General features: G+C 36.5%; 2 protein-coding genes across 21 annotated transcripts in view; one reads left to right on the forward strand and one right to left on the reverse strand.

The window, feature by feature from the left end:
- Positions 1-14,756, reverse strand: part of Exoc5 (exocyst complex component 5) — a 71,976-nt gene extending 57,220 nt beyond the window's left edge. Inside the window, exon 1 of one of the 2 annotated variants that reach the window (XM_078049955.1) lies at positions 14,491-14,756. In XM_078049955.1, coding sequence (XP_077906081.1) covers positions 14,491-14,517 — 27 coding nt within the window. In that variant the 5' untranslated portion in view covers positions 14,518-14,756. The remainder of the gene's footprint in view (positions 1-14,490) is intronic. The other variant, XM_005322737.5, reaches the window with a different exon arrangement.
- Positions 14,757-14,776: 20 nt separating this feature from the next.
- Positions 14,777-21,346, forward strand: part of Ap5m1 (adaptor related protein complex 5 subunit mu 1) — a 58,868-nt gene continuing 52,298 nt past the window's right edge. For 12 of the 19 annotated variants that reach the window (XR_013438933.1, XR_013438936.1, XR_013438935.1 and 9 more), the window contains exons 1-2: positions 14,777-15,233; positions 19,256-19,901. Coding sequence is in view for 4 of the 19 variants with exons in the window: in XM_078049957.1 (XP_077906083.1) it covers positions 15,160-15,233; positions 19,256-19,901 (720 nt within the window). In the remaining 15 variants the exon portion in view is untranslated. The remainder of the gene's footprint in view (positions 15,234-19,255; positions 19,902-21,346) is intronic. The other 7 variants (XR_005729901.2, XM_040276001.2, XR_013438945.1 and 4 more) reach the window with 5 other exon arrangements.

Consider the following 21,346-nt stretch of genomic DNA (forward strand, 5'->3'; position numbering starts at 1 on the left):
AGGATAGAAACCTCCTACGTGCTGGGCAAGCACTCCACCCTGAGCTACCACTGCAGCCTTTATATTTTATTTTGAAACAGGATCTCTCTAAATTAAGTTCTCATTAAGTTGCTGAGGCTGGCTTCGAACTTGTAATCCTCCTACCTCAGCTTTCCAAGTTGCTGGTATTATAGGCATATGCCACTGAGTCTAGCTAATCTAAGTTCTTATGCATTATTAATTTTATATTATTGAGTAGTTACAGTTCAATTAAACAAATTTATACTATTCATCCATTTTGTGTCAGTTTTATTAAATGATATACACCCCAAAACTTATAAATCAACAAATGTTACTGACAGCAAAAAATGATATTTTATCATAAATACTTTGAAGTCTCTTGAATAAAGTAGTTCTTCATTCAATAAATGTTAAGAGCCTATTATATGTCAGAGACTATTCTAGATACCTGGAAAATGGTAGAGAAGGACAGAAAATTTCTGTTCCTAGTGGAAGATAGCCACAAACGAACAGAAAAATGATAAGGCAATAAGAACCATGAAGAAAACTAAAAGGGACACAGAATGATGGATAAGCATGGGATTATTTTTGCTAGAAATATCAAGGAAAAAATTTATAGGAAAATAAATTTTGAACAAAAGCTTGTATGCAGCTAAGAAAGAAGCCATCAAGGGAAGAATACACCATATACAGGAGTATGCAAGAAATGACAAACAGCCTGTGTGATTAAAACTGAGTGATTGAAGGGGAGAAGAGGTGTGAATGACATCAAGAGCTAGGGTCCAGAGTTTGTACTAAGATCTTAGGATATCCTATGATATATTCTCTGTTGTTAAATGGAGAAAAGTCCAGATTATGAAGAGAAAGAATCCTGAAATATGTTGGCAAATATACACAGTAATGATTTTTCTATTCTTTCTCCCAAAGGGAGTTACAATCATTTACTCTAGTACACCAGGGAATGGGAAAATGAACATTTTGAGGTATGCTGGATTCAGTGGCCAGGTGGATAATAATACTTGATTGACCTAAAGCATCATGGATCTTGTTTGAGTGAGGACACACAGATACTAAGTAATAAGAAGATTCCTGACCAAGGTTGAACAGTCCATTGGTCAGACAGGCCCATGACCCACCTACAGACCATTTTCCCAATCTCCAAATGTATAACAGGAATAGATATATTGGATGGCTGATGCAACTCTAACAGTGTGTACTTGGTCTATACAGTAAGAGTTATTATAGTGAGAAAGCTGAAGTCAAAGTCCATACACTGTCTCTCTCCAGCAAAAGTAGTTAATTAAATTGTCCTGCAGAAATTAATGCTACCCTTAAGGATCTAATGCACAAATTAACACATTTTTCTTAAAGGACCAGAGAGTAAATACTTTTAAGATTGTGGACCACACTGTCTGTTACAATCATTAATCTCTGCCATGGTGGTATAAATGCAATCATAGTCAACACATAAACAAACACGCATGAATATGTCCCGTTACCACTTTACAAGGAAAGAGGTTCCTGGGAAGATAGTGGAATAGGAAACAAGAGAAATATGTTTCCATACATAGACAAGAAATATACTGTCAGAATCTGTCTGGTGCTATTTTAGAACTCAGGAGGAGACTATTGAAGGCTTATAACTTCCCAAGAGAAAGTTCAGACAGCAAAATATGGTTAATTTCTGTAAGTTTGGCTTCTTGGCACAGTAGTAGCTCCACCTTCAGGCCCTTGGGAGATAGCTGTGCACTATACTGCTAAACAACCCACACTCAGTTGCAGAAGCCAGAGCGGACACAAAAAGCCATCCAATCTCTGACTATAGCTTCTGATCAAAGAGGTACACAAGAGCTTGTGGCCTTTATTTTTGTTACACCTCTGCACACTTCTGCAAGCCCTTCTCCCACGGGATGGAGTGACTTCCAGAGGATTTAAATGGCTGACACCCTTTTTAAAATTCCTTTCTTTATCTTTCTCTTTCTCTCCTTTGTGGAGTCAGACATAGTCACAAGGCAGCCATGGGCTGTGTGTGTAAGCTGTGGGCATTTTGAGCACATGAGCGGACTGGGCTGACGTTGCTGCTCTGTTTGGGCTGTGCACGTATGTGTCCTTTTGGCTCACTCTGCCTTTTGATCCCACACAGCACCTGAGATAGGTGTGACTTGCCAAGATGTCAATCATTCTACTGACCACAAAAAATCATTCTACTGACCACAAAGCTAGACTCAACCCCCTGAAACCTGACCCTTTGCCTTATTTGGAAAGAACATTCCATCAAACCCTCCCTTTGTATGCCCCCTATAAAAATAAAGAATCCCCATGCAAGCTCTCTCTTTCCAACAGACCCCTAAGGTCGAGAGCTGTCACTGGACCCTAAGAAAAAGGTACTCTCTGTGTCTGTAATTATTTCGTGCCAACCCAAACTGACCTGGAGTGAGCCTGAATGACTTAGTCATGTTGCAGCAAGACATTAAGGAGCAAGACATTCAAAAACAACTACACTTACAAGGGAAATTAGAAAATGTTCCCAGGGAAAAGTACATGAAGAGAAAATCTAAGAAGATCTTAAGTTTTTATCTCAGGCTGACCTTCACAAGCTACAATAATTAAAACAAACAAACAAAAACAACTATGTAACAAGGACCAGCAAAACTGGGAAAGGTGAGGACTGTTATTTCCAGAGTTATTAGACTAGTAGATTCAAATGTCCAGTTTTAAACAAAATAATCACAAGGCATACAAAGTAATAGAAAAACAAGGCCTTTTCAAAGAAAAAAGATACCAACAAATACTGTCCTTGAGAAAGACCCAACGACAAATCTGCTAGTCAAAAACTCTGAAACAATTGTCTTAAAGATATTCAAGGAAATGAGGACAAATGTGGAGAAAGTCAAAAAATGATACATAAACAAAATCCCAATAGATTAACAAAAACAAAAACTAAAAAGAAATTCTGAGGCTAAAGAGTATAACTGAAATGAAAAATTAAGTAGAGGAACCTAAAGCCAGATTTCAGCAAGCAAAGGAAAGAATCAGGGAACCTGAAGATAGTACAATGGAAATTACTGAGTCTGAGAAACAAAAAGAAAAAAAGACTGAAGAAAAGTGAACAAACCCCATCAAGTGGACCTATATACACATTGTGGAAGTTTCAGGAGAAGAGATGAAGAACGGGGTCAAGAAAATATTTGAAGAAATAATGGCTGAAGATTTCTCAATTAAAAGACATTAATATAAACACACAAGAAGTTTAATGAACTATGTAAGATGAAATCATAGAGATCCACATCAAGACAGATTACAATCAATCTTTCAAAAGAAAAAAGGTGGCACACACCTGTAATTCCAGCAACTTAGGAGGCTGAGACAGTAGGATAATAAGGCCAGCCTCAGCAATTTAGTGAGTGCCTAAGCAACTTGGCAAGAGCCTGTCTCAAAAGAAAAAAAATTTAAAAAGGGCTAGGATGTAGCTCAGTGGTAAAGTGCCTCTTAGTTCAATCCCTAATACCAAAAAAAAAAAAAAAAAGAAGAAGAAGAACACCACCACCACACTCAGGAAAGCAGCATAAAATAAGTGACTTGTCATATAATAGGGATCCTCTATAAGATTATTAGCAGATTTCTCTTCAGAAACACTCAAGGCTAGAGGGTTAATAAATTCAAAGTGCTAAAAGAAAAGAAGAAAGTGAACCATGAATCCTATATTCACAAAAATCATATTTCAAAAGCAAGGAGAAACTAAGGTATTCGCAGAAAGAAAAAGCTGAGAAAATTCATTATCATTAGACCTACCTTATAAGACATGTTCAAGGAAGTAGTACAGGGTAAAATGAATGTACACAACATAGTAACTCAAAGCCATATCATGAAATAAAGATTTTAATAAAGGGAAATAAACAGGCAATTATAAAAGCTAATATTGTAACAATGTTTTTTAACTATACTTTCCCCCCTACATTATTTAAGAGAATAACTCTTAAAAATTATTAGTCTAAAAGCTAGTAGTACTGTAACTTTGTTTTCTAACTCCAGATTTTGTACATGATTTAAAATGATAATGTATTTTTAAAAACTATCAGTTTATGCTATGGAGCATACAATGTATGAAGATGAAACTTAGTGCTAGCAACAAGCAAAAGAATGGAGTAGAAGAGCAGTTTTACAAGATATTAAAGTTAAGCTGTTATAAATTCAAGTTAGAGTGTTATAAATTAAGTTATGGAATTAGAGTGTTATAATACAATCCCCATGGTAACAACAAAAGGAAATAAGAAAGGAATTTAAATGTTCACTACAAAAATAAATAAAATAAAATAAAGAAAGAACAACACAAAAGAACAAAGTAATGCAAGAAATAAAGTATAAACATTTCGCTTCTTGGCACAGCAACTGCCCAAGCTCCATCTCCAAGCCCTTGGGAGACAGCTGTGCATTTACTGCTAAACAACCCACTCTCAGTTGCAGAAGCCAGAGTGGACACAAAAAACACCATCCAATCTCTGACTATAGCTTCTGATCAAAGAGGTAGGCAGAGCTTGGTGGCCATCATTTTTGTTACACCTCTGCACACTTCTGCAAGCCCTTCTCCCATGGGATGTAATGCACCCAATAAGAGACCATCCAAATATATGGCCAACTATCAAAACTAAATGGACATACAGTCCTAGAACAACAGAGACTTCAAAACCTAACTCTCAAGAATGGATAGAATAAGAGACAGAAAATAAATAAGAAAATAGAAGACTTAACATAGTAAAATAACTAGATCTATGTTGAAGATATAGCTGAAGCAGCAGTTCAGAGGCGGTACTCTATAAAGTTGAAGCACTATCTTCCAAGATACAGTGTAAATTCTCACCTTAAAAACCTTTATATGATGTTGTGTCCACTACAGGAAAAACACAAGTCAGAAATAAGGAGTAAAAGCAGAATAGACTCACTTATCATGATGCCTAACTTGTGCATACTCTCCCTGCAACTTTTGAAGTCTGTAGTGAAAGAGATGTTGGTCAACCGAAGGGGAACATTTTTGTGTAGGCACACATAAAAGTCCCTTTAACCTAAAACTACCAATACTTCCTGGTCACAGTGGCCACTTATATCCACGGAATAAAAAGTAAAAAGAATGACTATCTTTGGTAAAGGACAACTGACCTTGAACATCACGAGGCAATGCTACTATTACATAGCAGGGGCAAAGAACAGTATGTCTGGCACACAAGAGATCTTGGGAGATCAACTCCACAATCAACTCTTGAAAATACAGATAAACACTGCAACTAGCTGAAGGTAAGGTACAATTAGAATGGATAGTATAGGAGGGAGACAGTATCAACTTCAACCCTGAGGGCAGTTATAGGACTGGGAGCCATAATTCATTCCACTAATATTCTAATTTTCCTCTAAGATGAAACCCAACTTACTATAGTTAAGTAAAAACAAAAATTACCAAAACTGATACAAACTATGCACTAATTGGCCTTTACATACTAGGTTACTGCGTTGATGTGTCAAACTGTTTTTACTTCTTTGTAAATGTTACCAACTGTAAGATAAAACATGGTGTTTGTGGTCATTCCCACTGAAAATCTCTTGGACATCAATTCTTTGGACAAGAACATAAATTCCTAATTTAATATAGTTTCTGAGAAAATTTCAACTAACTTTTTATATTTTCCTATAGTTATTCCCCAAAATACATCCAAAACAATGTGTTAGAACCACCCACAAACTCAAAGAACCTACAATATTTTCACCAGTCAAGGAAAAAGAATAAAACTTAGGGAATTTCAGAGAGGTGTTCTGTATCCCATTAAACCAAATGAACCATAGGTTCTAGCACTATCTATAAGGTATTTCCCTTTATTAGGAATATTGTCAAAAACTCTTCAGTTAGAAACTTCCCTATGCAATTCCTACATTACCAAGTTCACACTCCATATGTGACATATATATATATATATATATATATATATATATGTCATAAGGTTCTTATCTTGCTCTACCTACCTCAAGTTTTCTGTACCCTAATATAAACAGCCACACTTCCATCAGCCTATTCCAGTATACTCTCCAAATACATGCTATTCCTGCTTCATAGCCTATGATCACAAAACTCACCCTACAGAATACCTTTTCTCCTCCAACAAATCCAAATACCACTTGCTACTGGCTTGAGTATATTCGCCCAAAAGCATGTATTAAAAATTAATGTGTTGTGACTCATAACAGCTCCAGGGTAGTGGGTGGAGGATCACCAGATTGGACAGCAGGGGAATGGAGAAGTAAGGACAGATGGGAATAGAAAAGACAGTGGAATGAATCGGACACAACTTTTCTATGTGAACATGAATACACAACCAGTGTAACTCCACATCATGTTCAACCACAAGAATGGGAAGTTATACTACCTGTACGTATATCAAAATACATTATATCATGTATAACTAAAAAAATAAAATAAATTAATTCCACAACGTAAGTGTTGGGTGGTTCCAGCTCAATGGGAGATGTTTAGGTCACAAAAATTTCATAACTAGATTAATGCCAATTAAAAGGGGCTGAGACTGAGTTCCTTGCATCAAGGAAGGATGTCCCCTCCACCTCTTGCTTTCTACCATGGGATGCTGTAGCTAAAAGACCCCCTAGAACCCAAATGATTCTAGCACCTTGGTATTGAATTCCTCAACCCCTGCTCCCAAACTATGTGAAATAAATTTATTTTCCTTATAAATAACCCATTCTGTGGTGTTCTGGACAATAATACAAGAGAGACAAGGATACCACTGTACCATTACTCCAAGCCTGGTTCAGTTCTTTCTTAAAGAGTTCCTTCTCTATATCATCTCTACTGATTTCTCCCCACTATGAACTTTCAAAGTTCATATCCCTATGCAAAGCAATATATCCCTAATTGTCACTTATTGTTTTATAATAATTTCTGTAAGTTTCACACTTTTCTCCACACTTTAACTGAAAATCAGGGCAAACTGTCCTAGGTTGCTCTTGCTTTCCAACTATGATGAAGAGACCAATGCTTCGCAAAACACAATACTAACAGCTGGGGATATGGCTGAATCCCTTGAAAAAATTCTTGAAACATCATGCCTTGATTCACATATCTAAAACCAAAAAGCCAAGACCACCACCCATAACCCAAAAATAAAAAATAGGCATTACACAGTGCTATTAAGCTGAGATTCTAACAGAAACCATATAGTACTGAAAATAAATAAATTTGTCCTCTCCTTTTAGCCATATTTGATTTGATAATGAGATTCTTTTGTGTTTCCTATAAGTCAATAAATAAATTATAATTATTGACTTGATTTTTTTTATAAAACACTACTAAATCTTTTGTCTCAAGCCAGCAAAATTGATATTAAATTTTCCCTGGAAATAGAAAGATAAAGCATATTGAAACTAAAACAAACTTGGAAAAGTATCTGGGAAAACTACCTGCAACAGTACAAGATGAATAATTTTACTCTTTTTAAAATTAAAGGCTGAGCACAAGTCTGGTGGCACAAGTCTGAAAGTAATCCCAGCAGCTCTGAAGACTCAGAAAGGAAGATCTCAAGTTCAAAGCCAGCTTCAGCAAAAGCAAGGTTCTAAGCAACTCAGTGAGACCCTGTCTCTAAAAATACAAAATAGGGATGCAGATGTGGCTCAGGGGTTGAATGTACCTGAGTTCAATCCCCGTGTCCCCGCCCCAAAACAATAAATAAAATAAAGGCTATTTTAAAATGTGATCCTGAAGGAAATGTTGATTCTTTAAACTGAGATAATTAGCCAATAAGTCTTCATATTATTAGAACTATTTTGAACATGATCTCAATACGTACTTTAGAATATTCTTCTTTCATTTTTCCCACAGAAAATATCTAATTTCTGACAATAAATATCTGATTTCTATGCCTCAAAGAGATAATGGTATGTTATAGTAACTTGCATAAGATTCAGAAATAACAGAATTAAATTTCAAAAATTTTTTTAGAGAGAGAGAGAAAGAGAGAGAGAATGAATCTTTTTTTTTTGTGTAGATGAACACAACACAATGCCTTTATTTTTATATGGTGCTGAGAATCGAACCCAGGTCTGCCTGTGCTCTACCACTGAGCCACAATCCCAGCCCAAATTTCAAAATTTTTAAAGCAAGAATGGCCTTTAGTTATCATCTTATTTTCAACATTTGAAGAAAATAAAGCAATGCAATTTGTCAAAGTACTAAACCAGCATTCTAACACAAAGTTTTTCTCACTCTACTATGATGTGTTTTAAAATAAAACCTATGAATGATTATTTAGATCTGGGAATGAATGACATTTCTCAGTTCTATCTCCCAGTAGTTGTGTGGTTCTGGGCAAATTAACATCTTTATGTTCCAGTTTTCTTATTTGTAATGTGGGGAAAATTAAGTTTTTTAGCTCAGAAGGTTAATTTGAAGATTACCTTAAGTTGATAAAGTGCTTAGAAGTGGTTACTGAAAATGTCTAATAAAATCTATCATTAGTATTTCAAAAATCAAATGTATTTCCAAATTAAGACATTAAATACATTTACATGCACTTAATAATGCCTCTGGGATGAAATTAAACAAGTGAATTCAAAGAACATTAATTTCTTTGGATGTTCCTGTACAATACATTTTATTGTATCCAGAGTAAGCAAGTGTGTATGTGTGTTGTGTATGTATGCATGTACATATGTGTATGTACCTATATGCATATATATAAAACTATTCTCTCTTTTCATATTGCAATTCCAAGAAAAGAAAACAGCATCTGAAAAGTTAGGTCAGGTTTTCAAATACTTTTTACCTAAACTTTTTTTTTGGTACCAGGGATTGAACACAGGAGTACCTAACCACTGAGCCACATTCCCAGCCCTACTTAGTATTTTATTTAGACAGGGTCTCACTGAGTTGCTTAGCACCTCACTGTTGCTGAGGCTGGCTCTGAACTCATGATTTTCCTGTCTCAGCTTCCCTGCTAGGATTATAAGCCTACCACTCGGCTTACATAAATTTTTAACAATAAAAACTTAACTTAAACCCATTACTCTTAATCATCTACCTCTGCTTCTACCATTCTTAATATTAAAAGTGGTTGAAGCCTATTAATGATGTAGTCTCTGTTCCAATTATCTATTGCTATGTAACAACCATCCCCATACTTAGTGACAAAAAAGCAATAATATTTTGTTGACAAATCTGCAATTTGGGCAGGGCTCAGTAAGGAAACATAGTCTCTACTCCATGTGACATCAGCTGAGGCTGCTCAACTTAGGATGGCAAAACTGGTATTTACTGTCAGCTGGGAGTTCAGCCAGAGTTGAGGGCCAAGGGCCTTGGTTCTTTGAAAGGGCTGCTTTGGCTTTTACTTGGAACAGCTGCTATATTTCAAAAGAGTATTAAAAGAGAACCAGGATACTACCTTGGAAATCACTATGTAGTATCACTTCTACTGGTCAGGTTCAAGAAATAAATACCCTTCTTCTCTAGGAGATGAGTGTCAGTCACACTGTAGAATGGCAGATCTTGTTGTGGGCATCCAGTCTCATTTTGTAATTCTCTCCTAGCATAATCTCCTATCTTTTGTATCGTTTTCTTCTCAGTTTGCACTGAAAGACTTTTCCTCTCTGATAGATGTCATTTTCTTAATCCACCTAAATTGAAAGTGACTACTACTTAATTTTAAAAATTAAATTGAGAATGTTTTAATTGAGATTTATCTAAGTAAAATAACTCTCTAGGTGGAAACTATTTTTCCCTACTTTACAAACACAAAAACTGAGGCATAAAGATGTTAGGTAACTTGCTCAAGACCACATAACTACTAAAAAGTAGATCTAAGAGATGTCATTCATTCCCAGATCTAAATAACCATCCAATTAAAATAGTAATTCCTAAACTCCTAACTAGCTATGCCCTCTTTTCGAGTAACCAATTCATATTTAAAATTGCCTTCTTGACTTCTTCACCAAAATACTTTAATAAAAACTCAAAATTTTATATATATATATATACACACACACACACACACACACACACACACACACACACACACACACACTTTTTTTTTAATGAATACATTATTCCTTACCCCTGAAGGGTTCTTCCAATTTCTGTGTCACAGTTAGTACATCATCAACCACCTACTTTCTAAAGTTCATAAACTTGGAATTAACTCCTCATTAACTGAACTCTTTTGATTCTTCCTCCAACACATCTTTCCAGATTTCTTGGCTTCTGTGTTTCCATTAAATTATGCTAAAATTTTCCCTGCCTTGATTAATCAATCAACAGACAATTGTGAAATAATTCAAATGATAAGAACTAAGGCAGATTGCCCATGACCCCTGTTTTCCTAGCTAAAAATCTCTTATCCATTGAAGGCCATTCTTCATATGAACATTAAAATTCCCTGCCTCCCCCGACATCCCCTTTTTAAAAAAGCATATCAGGCCAGGCACAGTGGCACACACCTATAATTCCAGCACTCTGGGAGGTTGAGACAGGAAGATTACAAATTCAGGCCTGCATCAGCAATTTAGGGTGATCCTATGTAAAAATAAAAAGTGCTGGAAGGGTTAAGGATGTAGGTCAGTGGTAAACTACCCCTGGGTTCAATCCCTAGTACTGAAGAAAAGGAGATGGGTGCGGGGAGGGGAGTCAGCTCAGCCCCTTAAATATGGTCTACAAAAAGCTTTCTCAAATCTTCCTCAAACCCCCATGGTCTCAATTTCAATATCTTACTATGAATCACCAGCCACAACACTCCCTATTTCTAAACCATGCACAGACACACCTTGTCTCATTTCAATATTCCCTAAACACACACCCCCTTACAAATTGGAGTTACCGTCTATGTCTGCCCTGAAATGTCATTACTATATGAAAACATTCCTAATCATCCCAGGAAAAGATCCTGGACTCCATGCACCATATTAACACATTTTTCTACCCCAACTACAATTTTTTTTTTTTAAAGAGAGAGTGAGAGAGAGAGAGAGAATTTTAATATTTATTTATTTTTTCTTAGTTCTCGGCGGACACAACATCTTTGTATGTGGTGCTGAGGATCAAACCCGGGTCGCACACTAGGCGAGCTCGCTACCGCTTGAGCCACATCCCCAGCGCCCCCAACTATAATTTTAACTCACCGTCTTTTTTCTTTTCTACTCTTTTCTTTTTTGTTGGGGTGGGGGTGGGAGTTGTACTAGGGATTGAACCCAGAGGCACTTTACCACTGAGCTACATCTCAGCCTTTTTTTTTTTTTTTTTTTTTAATTTGTTATGTTGAGACAGGATCCCACTAAGTTGTTCAGGGCCTTGATAAATTGCTGAGGCTGCTCTAGAACTTGCAATCCTCCTGTCTCAGCCTCCCAAGTTGCTGGGATCATCTTTTACCTCTAATCCCTGGAGATGGTGAGTTAAAGTAAAATGCTCAATAAATATTTGCAAAATGAATAAATGAATAAATTAATATTTCTAGGGCATGCCCTTTGAGACATATAGCCTCATTAATCTTTTTTTTTAATATTTATTTTTTAGTTTTCAGCGGACACAACATCTTTCTTTGTATGTGGTGCTGAGGATCGAACCCGGGCCAAACGCATGCCAGGCGAGGGCGCTTGAGCCACATCCCCAGCCCCCCTCATTAATCTTGATACTGTGAATTGAACTTAATAGGTACTAAAAAAAAGTATTTTATTGAATGAATGAGTAATTGACCATAGTTCTAACAAAAAATCCTCCCATAAAGGTAGCCTGCCCAGAGACAAGACTCTAGAAGAATGATATGAGAGAAAATTAGCAAATGAGAAGAGAGAAAATATACTCAGTAGTGCAATAAAAGAGGAACATCTGCAACAACAGAAAAAGAATTTACCACTCCAGTCATTATTTATGTGTAGAATACATAATGAATCCAAACCACAGAGGAATCTTGTTCAGAAAGTTCATCCTGAGGTGATCATTTAAAAACACTCAGATGATACCTTCAGAAAGATCTGTCAACAAGGGTTGAAACTGGGAGATTTCTATGATATACATTATAACAATAAATGAATCATCTATTAATAAATCATTTCTGCCAACTGAGGAAATATCCTGCAGTTTGACTTTGTTGCATAACGTTTTCTTTGTTTAAAAGGGAAAAGTCAGAGATTTATTTTTTAAAAGCACAGTTAACAGTTTAATGTTGTTTCCTTTTATAATCTCTTCAATGTGGAAAATGAAAGCACAATTCTATTTAACAGTACATGAAAACCAGGATGCATAAAAACAAAATATCCTTGACTACATCCTGCCCTGTTTTCCACAGTTCCCCAGTTGTGACTAAGAAAGGGAAGCAGGAGAAAAAGACACTCCCTGATTTATTCTGCAACCTAGATCAATGGTAGTAACAGCAGGAAATGGCAGAAGTGACTGAGGGTTTTTTCTTTCTTCTCCCTCTAAAATCTTAAGAGGTCAACTTTTCTCTTGAGAATGAAAACTTCCTCAACAGCAGAGTCCACTGTAGAGCTACACTCATAGGCATCCAGGAAAAGATAAATATACTTCTTAATTACATTTAACTAATAATTATAATTATTATTACAACATGCCTTTGATTTTGATGATGCAACAGCTACATATATCCAGGGAAAAGTCACTTGAGTTAAGACCTATAAATATGTTTAAGTTTGGTCTAAGAACCCTCTGGTCAGAGGTTCTGTCTCTGTCACCACCACTAAATCTCACCAGCTACCATGTAACTGGAGACAATAAGATAAGGTAAACCCTAATTTGGCTTAACTACTTTACTAAATGGCAAGACCCTAGAGAACAAAATATATATTTCACCACAACCCCCTTTTTTCCCCCTGGGGAAGAAGGTAGTACTCAAATATATTTTCAAGTAAGTTACGGAACTCATGTGGTCACTCATCTAAAGAAAAGATGTATTTAAAATATGATTCAAGACACAACTGAGAATGTCAAGGAGGATCCATTAATTCAAAAGTGTCTTATGAACTGTAGGACAATATAACAGATTTTTGTTAACAGCTGGTTTGTCACAAAATACATTAATTAAAAATCTCAAACACCTTCACAAAATTTTGTAAGATGTGAAAAAGAAAACAAGGAACTACAGAACTACCTAGTATTCTGCCCAGGTACACAGTAAAAGTTCTCAGCAAGAATGTCTCCTTGCTCTGGTGTCAAAAGGCAGATGGCACAATTTTATAATTGGACAAACTGATGTAATGTATCCTCTAACAATTAAATTTGAGAAAGCACAATTAATACTTCTTAAATCTCATCTAATTATAATGCTTCACTCAAAATTTGCTGTTTTATTAAATTCATTATAATATTATGTCATCCCCCTCAAAAAAAGCGTTATCTATGCAAGGGACGACTGAAGGCCAAGACATAATACTCACAAAAGTAATAATGAAAAGTTCCAATTGTAACAAAAACTGTGTCATCTAAATTTTAAGCCACACAAACTGCTGAATCTCAGGCAGAAAAAGGATACAATTTTCCCTGGTGAGAAATTCTCAATTGTGAATGGCAGTGTGCTCTACTGCTTATACTTCTGTAACTCAATAAAGAATAGCCACACCAAATAAGGGTCTTTCCTTTCTTTTCCCTCATATCTCCGCTTTCTTTCACACAAGGAAATATTTTATACGTTTCATTGTTTCGTGGTTCAGTTGCGGCTTTCCTATCCTTTCAAACAAGACACACTTTTACACTGGACTTCAAAAAGTTAAATTTTCAGGCTTAGGAGACTGAATATATTCAAGGAAATACATTAGAATGCACACTGTCAAGCGCACGTTCACGATGCTCCAGCTCGTAGTTAGGTGGTTTTTATAACACCCTTAAATTTCCTAAGATTCCAACACATGATCATTTCAGTTTTGATTCCCTTCAATTGTAGGCTAAACAGGCCTTTACTGTCCAAAAAAAAAAAAAGACTCACAGCTTTACCAAATGTTAAGAGTAAGCACATGAGTGCCACTTCTGGTATTACTAATGGCGCAATGAGAAGCCCCCAAGAGTCGCAGTCTCAGGTGGTCCCCTTGGAATACTGTCACGAAGAGCCACGCGACAAGACAAGGCTCGCCCCACCAGGAGCTGCCGGCTCCTCTACTCGCCTCCGGAGTCAGCCCTTCCCACGACTTATTCCAAATGGACATCGTCCCTCACTAGGAGGGACCTCCGAGACACCCCTCACACCCCGCGGACCAAGCCAACCCTCTCCTGGGACAACCAGCTAGCGCTAGTGACCGACCGGCCCCCCGCGGCCCCAAACCTCCCCTCCCCCACCGCACGCTCCGCCCGTGCGCCGCCGAAGCCGCCACCCCACCCTGGCTTTAGCACCTTCCTTCCCAGGGCTTCTTCCGGACCGCGGGAGAACGCCCGCTTCTCCGCCCGCCCACCTCGCGGCCCGCACCCCCCGGGCCTGCCACTCCCCGAAGAGACGCGGGACCCACCTCGAACAGCTCGGCCGTCGTGGCCATCCCGGCCGGCTGAGAGGCTCGCCCCGCGCTGGATGCCGTCTCCTCTTCACATGCTGCGCCTCAGTGGCGCTGCGCACAGGTCCCTGCTTGGCTGGTCAGCTCCAACTCCGAGCCGCCGCGGGCTTTCCCAGTCCTTACAGAAACCAGGCTGAGCGAGAGAACGGCCATGAAGCGGAGCCGCAGACGCCTGTCAGCTGCCTCCCGGCGCCGCCCGCGCCGCTCCCATTGTCACCGCCTCATACGCCGGAAGTGGAGCTGCGCGCGCCCGAAAGGAATCGGGAGGGGCAGGCGAGGGAAGCTAGCGGCTGGCGAACCGAAGAGAGGCTGGGTGCTTGGGCAAGTGAGGAACCTTGATCCTTGCGGGCCACCATCCCGGAAGTGGAAATTAGAGGAAGAAAATACTGGGTTTGCTGGGGATAAGTTTCTCAAGATTCTAGGTGCGGATTTTTAGAACTTTTTGTGGTATGTTTTGACCAGGATAGAATCAGAGGTTTTTTTCGCCTCCCTTGAAAGAGCCAGCATCTCTAGTGAGTTTGTGTGTGGCGCAGGGCGAATCTCGGGACTTCAGTTAAGAATCCCGCGGAGAAAGCCGGTCTGCGCTGTTACTTGGTGGTGACTGAGCTTATGCTTTAGTGGCTTACTATGGCCCAGCGAGCAGTGTGGCTTATACGCCACGAACCAGGAACTCCACTTCGTGGCACCGTGAGATTCTCCAGGTAAATGCAAATCTGAATCCCCAGGAATGATCAATCGAAGATTCATTGATGTAGCATTGTTTTGTGATGCATTGTATCCCAGATCTGCCACGAATGATCTTGGTCAAGTTACTTAACCTCTGTTTTGCCTATTAAGTGAATATTTTATACTGTTGTAAAAATAAAACGAATTGTTGCCTGACAGATTATTACATGCGTTTTCTAGTATAAATATTATTGCATCTTAAAATTAACTCCATCTGCTTAGGATTGATACAGAGATGATAAAGGAAAAAGGAAAAAAACAGTATAAACACGTTTCAAAAGTTTCGACTCATTGATAAAATCAAGGACATTTTAACTCATTAGAAAAAATCCTTGCTAAGCAGTATGACTTATTTTCATCTTATTTTGTGTCATTGCTAAACACATCGCTAGTTCCCGGTTGGTGAAGAAAAGGAAGTATGAAGAATTGCATTCACTTTTTTCTTAGATCGTGTAAGCGATCTGGTCCCACTTTTACAACTCTCCATATTTTATCAAGATAGTTTTATGAAGAGAACTGTATACAATAATTCGTTGTAAAATGTTAGGGAAACTAATCTGTTTCACCTTTTATTCTCAGTGACCACTTAGAGTTCTTTTTTGCTATTTATTCATTCTTCCGTCTATAGTGACATAGCCTGATGGAAATGAGATTGAGCCAGATAAAGAAGGATGTAATTTTAAAGTAATTGGCAATGTAGATATGAGACATTGCTTTTGCAGCCTAAACAATTTTTGTTACAGAGGGCATCAGAGTTGGAGTTTACCATTTTCTTTCAGAACACTTGGCTTACATTTATTGTTGTTGGACCTCAAACACAAGAAATTAGTATTATTCTTTGGTCCATGGTTCATCAGCCTCATTATTCATCCAGGATATCTTCATTTTACTAATATATTCCCTTTGGTTACCTGTTTCTAACTGCCATTCTCCTGTTCCAGCAGGTAACTCTTACATGTTCTTATTATCTTTTTGTTTATATGTATTTGTCAAATTATGTAATTAATTGTGCTTTAGATTTCCTTTTGTTGCATTTGTCAGACTTTCCAGTGCTCTTAGAAACATATTACTTTGTGTTCATTTAGAGCTGCGCTATCCTACAGAATTTTTCTACTATTGATGGAAAGGGGAAATGTTCTAAACCTGTGTTGGCTAATATAGCCATATGCATGTGTAGGTATTGAGCTTTTGAACTGTGGCTGATCTGAGAAACTCACTTGTTAATTTTGCTTAGTTTTAATATAAGTTTAAATAACTTCATGTGTTTAGTGTCTCTATTGTACCCTAGATTTAGGCTGTTGCTTCTACTTGCTCTGTAGTACTCGTTTACCTCCACATTTTACCTATCTCCTTTCCCTAGTGATAATCTGCAAAGTGGCTTCCAATTCATAGCCATCTGAACAATTCTCAAGTAGACATCATCAAACAGGTCCATAGTGCATACATATGCTGATTTTGAATAAATATTTCCAAATAATTAATTTGCTTCTCAAAATGCTAATTGCACCCATCGAGACTCACCAGTGATTAGTGAGGGTTCCTATATCTGTTCTTTCCTGACATGTGTTCTAATTGATTGACATTTCTCTGTGTAGCAATAATGGTTAGTCCTTTGGGTTTCCTCTTCTGTGAATAGCCTCATATATATCCCCTGTCCTTTTTTTCTTTGAAAGTTACTGGTTTTTTCCTGTTGATTTGTAGGAGTTTGCTATGTATTCTTTATACTAATTCATGTCATTGTTAGTATAGATTTTTAAATTTATCTTTTGTCAATTTAATGTTGTTCTTGGTTAAACAGATCACTAATTTTAATGCAATTGGAGTAGTAAGCTCCTCAGGAATTTTTTGAACTATTTGTCTACCCTTATTTCCCAAAGATATCATTCCACATTATCTCCTCTGAATTTTGCAATTTTATCTCTTATATTTAGAAGTTTAATCCATCTGTAGAACATCTTTAGAGATGGCAGGAATCCCATTTTATTTCTTTCTTATCATGGACCAGTTTTCCTAACATCTTCAAAGCAGTATATCTTTTATTTGTTGAGTGAGGAAATTACTAATAATAGTTATTATGTTCCCCCATAAAAACATTGTTCTATCTCAGTTCTTTTTGTCTTTCTTGTTCCAGTACCATACTGTTTTTATGTCTGTGGCTTTGTAGTGTATTTTAATATAGAAGTGAAAGTTTTTACTGCTTAAGAAAATATGTTCCTTGAAGAAGTCATGCAAAAAATGTTTTCTCAGTGTGCTCAGAATACTATTTTAGAAGAAACCTCAGATATATTTGATTGAGCTTCTCAACAACTCCTTGGAAGCAGCAAAGTGACCAAATAATACATCTGTGACTTTAGTTCTCTATTATTTGAATGAATTGGTAATGTTTTATTATTCAGATTCCTGATCTGTTGGGATTACTGTTAGGACTAAAGAGATATGCTTTGGCATATTATTAATTAGTACAACAAAGGATAATAACTGTTGTTTAAGATTTAATAAGAAAAGTGACTTTTCCTCTATCTAACCATTTATTTCCCACAGCAAAAATTAGTTTTGATTCTGGAAAGGTTTGCTGTCCAGATAATAATTGTATCAGCTTAAGTCTGGCTTCAGTTGTTATTGTATTCCTAATTTTAGGGCCAATTAAGGTTTGAGTCATGTTTTACAAATAGCTCAGAATAAATTTGAAATGACAGGTCAAATAACCCAACAAAGTATTTATTGAACACATAGAGAGACATGTGTAAGATCCCATATTAACCATCTTTACATTCAGTCATGAAATTTTTACACTTAAAAACTTTGTCCTCTAGGTAAACAGAGAATAAGATGCATCACAAATGATATGCTGGCTGAATCTTCCCCTTCCTCAGTCAAGAAAATACATTATAATTTTAAAAAGTGAGGTTTGTTCATAAATGGTTAACTTTGAATGTAACCTTATTTTTCTTTTAAAAATTATTAGCAACATCAGAATTTTATTAGTGGAAAAAACTTTTATATAAGTATGTTTTTGACTCTTGATTAAAAACTACTGATATTTGTCACCCTTTTATTTTTCTTGCTGGATTGAACCCAGGGCCTCACACTAGCATGTGATCTTCCACTGAGCTACACCCCCAAGCCTCCCATTTACTTTATAAATAAGAAAATAGGCATAGGAAAGTTAGATGATTTACTCAAAAGTCAGTAGCTAACAGCTTCATTCTAGACTTTGAAGTGGAGCAGGAAAGAACAGGGAAAAAATACATTTTTTTTAAACTAAGAAAATTTGACTAACAGATTTCTATAAATGAGCAAAAACATCTTTTGTTCTGTTTCCTGAAAGAAGGAAAAACAAAATAAATTACTAACTTACCATTTAACCCAGACATGCAAACCATAAAGGAATATTCAGACTTCTTTTTTTAATAGTGTTTTCCAGAGCCATAGAGTTAAACTATTATTAATAAAACAATGTTCCATATTTTTAAAAAGTTTAGCAAATAGACTCAGGGTGTTATTCACTATAGACTAAGTAGAATAGAACATTTCTTTAATCATATCATCTTAACTAGTGGATCCAAAATTTCAGAGGGTAAATTGAATCACTTCTTTAGTCCTACTCCTCTAGGAAGGAATAAAAAAAAAAAAATCCTATGAATGCCTAGAATGGTCTAGGTATATATACTCTGTCTACCAAGAAGGAATCTGAGTGCCTGACAATTTTTTGAATTAGAATTGGTGTACTTTACCTATTTAAAAAATTAAATAACTAAGCATTTTCAGTAATAGATGACACTTTATCATTTGGAACAACCTCAAATATAAAACAGTTATTCTGATAGGAATTTAACATATATTTTGGGGATTTTGGCTTTTATGGGTATGTATATTTGTTATTTTATGTTTTATTGTTATTCCTGTTTGCCTTGTGTTCTAGGGTTTTTTCTTAATTTCTCCATTTTTATTTTATTTGAAAGAATCATTTATAATGTTTCTTGTTTTCCTAATGCAGACGTTATCCAACCGTTGAAAAGAGAGCCAAAGTATTCAATGGAGCAAGTTATGTGCCTATTCCTGAAGATGGTCCCTTTCTTAAAGCACTCCTTTTTGAACTTAGATTATTGGATGATGATAAGGACTTCGTAGAGCGTCGTGATAGCTGTACACACATCAATAAAACAACCATATATAGACTTTCAGTAGGAGGTGAAGAACTCTGGCCAGTGGTTGCTTTTCTGAAGAATGGCATGATATATGCTAGTGTTCCACTTGTTGAACAAACTCTCTCCCCTCGTCCACCATTAATTAGCATCAGTGGAATTTCACAAGGCTTGGAACTTCTTTTTGGTATACAGGATTTTCTTTATTCTAGTCAAAAAAATGATACTGAACTAAATACAAAATTGAGCCAGTTGCCTAATTTGCTTCTTCAGGCTTGTCCATTTGGTACTTTATTAGATGCCAACTTACAGAATTCGTTGGATAATATTAATTTTGCTTCTGTGTCTCAGCCACAGAAACAGCCAGCTTGGAAAGCTGGAACATACAAAGGAAAACCACAGGTTTCTGTTTCTATTACTGAAAAGGTAAAATCCATGCAATATGATAAACAGGATATAGCAGATACATGGCAAGTTGTTGGAGCAGTCATTTGCAAGGTGAGATTTTCTTGGGTATTTGCTTTATCATACCATTTAACATATATGGAGAAAATAAAATTCTATTACTTGTATTTTACATTGTTAAGTGGTATCTTTGTTTTTTTTTTTAATCTTTAGGGTATAATTAAATTATAGACATAACTATGTGATGAATTGCCCCATTATTATCCTCATAGTTCCTGTGGGTCATAACTTCAGGAGTAGCTTAGCTGGGAACTTCTGTTTTGTTTTTTTTTGTTTTGTGGTGTTGGGAATTAGCTGGGAACTTCTAATGTAGAAGAAGTCAAGAGGTAAGGGTCGAGATTTTGGTTGGGTCTATAGTCATTTGAAAGCTGGAACATGCAAGATGACTCACTCATTTGGCTGGCAAATTAGAGCTGGTTATTGGAGGGAGGCTTCATTTCCTTTACATGTGAACCTTTAAACAGGCTGCTTAAGTGTCCTCACAATTTGGGGACTGGCTCCCCTTGAATCAAATGATATGAGAGAAAAAGATTGAATCAGAAGATAATTATTTTTATTACTTAGACTAGAAGATCACATGGTATCACTTCCACTATTTTCTGTTTGTTTAAAAGCAAGTCACTAAATCTGATCATAAGAGGTAGGGATTTGTTCCACTTTTTGGAACAAAGAATTTGTGAACATATTTTAAAATTACCCTATTTTCCATTTTCTCTAACACATGAAATTGACTAATTCTCTGATATGATAGCTAAAATCATTTTGAAGTGCTCTTTTTTTATTTAAACAAGTAACAGATCAGTATCAGATTCTGTGGTTTAAAGTTAGAAGATGGGGAAAGAATGGAAATATTAATAGAGTTAGCAAGTGGTTAATGCCATGTTGAATAATGACCAAAAATAAAAATCCTCCAAGTAAACTCTTATCAGTATGTATTAATAATTTTCTCAGACGTCTTTATTTTTCCATCATCCTTTAATGTTAAGTGGCTAGGTAGATCCTGTGGATAAAAGTAGATTTCAAGAACAGAGAATCAGAATAGTCCTGACAGGGAAATTGGGTATTTCTTTTCAGTTCCCTTTTAATCATAATGAAAGTAGCTCAGGAGAGTAAGACAGAGGGATTGCAAGTTCCAGATCATCCTCAGCAACTTAGTGAGGCCCTGAGCAACTTAGTGAGCAAGACCCTGTCTCAGAGTGAAAAATAAAAAGACTGGAAATGTAGCTCAGTAGTAAAAGTGTCCCTGGGTTAAATCCCCAGGACCAAAAAAAAAAAAAAGTGACTGAAAACTTTTGTCTATGTTAAATGTACTTCTATCAAGGTCAAAATATATTCATTCTATTAGAAAGAACTATTAGTCCTAAAATCATGGACTATGTCATTCATGAATCTTAAAGTAGTCAAAAATCTTTTTTTTTTCTTTTTTTTGGTTAGTTTGGTATAATGAAAATAGGATAATTCACCATTTCTGTTTTTTT

Source organism: Ictidomys tridecemlineatus, chromosome 5 (genome assembly GCF_052094955.1).
Source record: "Ictidomys tridecemlineatus isolate mIctTri1 chromosome 5, mIctTri1.hap1, whole genome shotgun sequence".
Lineage (NCBI taxonomy): Eukaryota > Metazoa > Chordata > Mammalia > Rodentia > Sciuridae > Ictidomys > Ictidomys tridecemlineatus.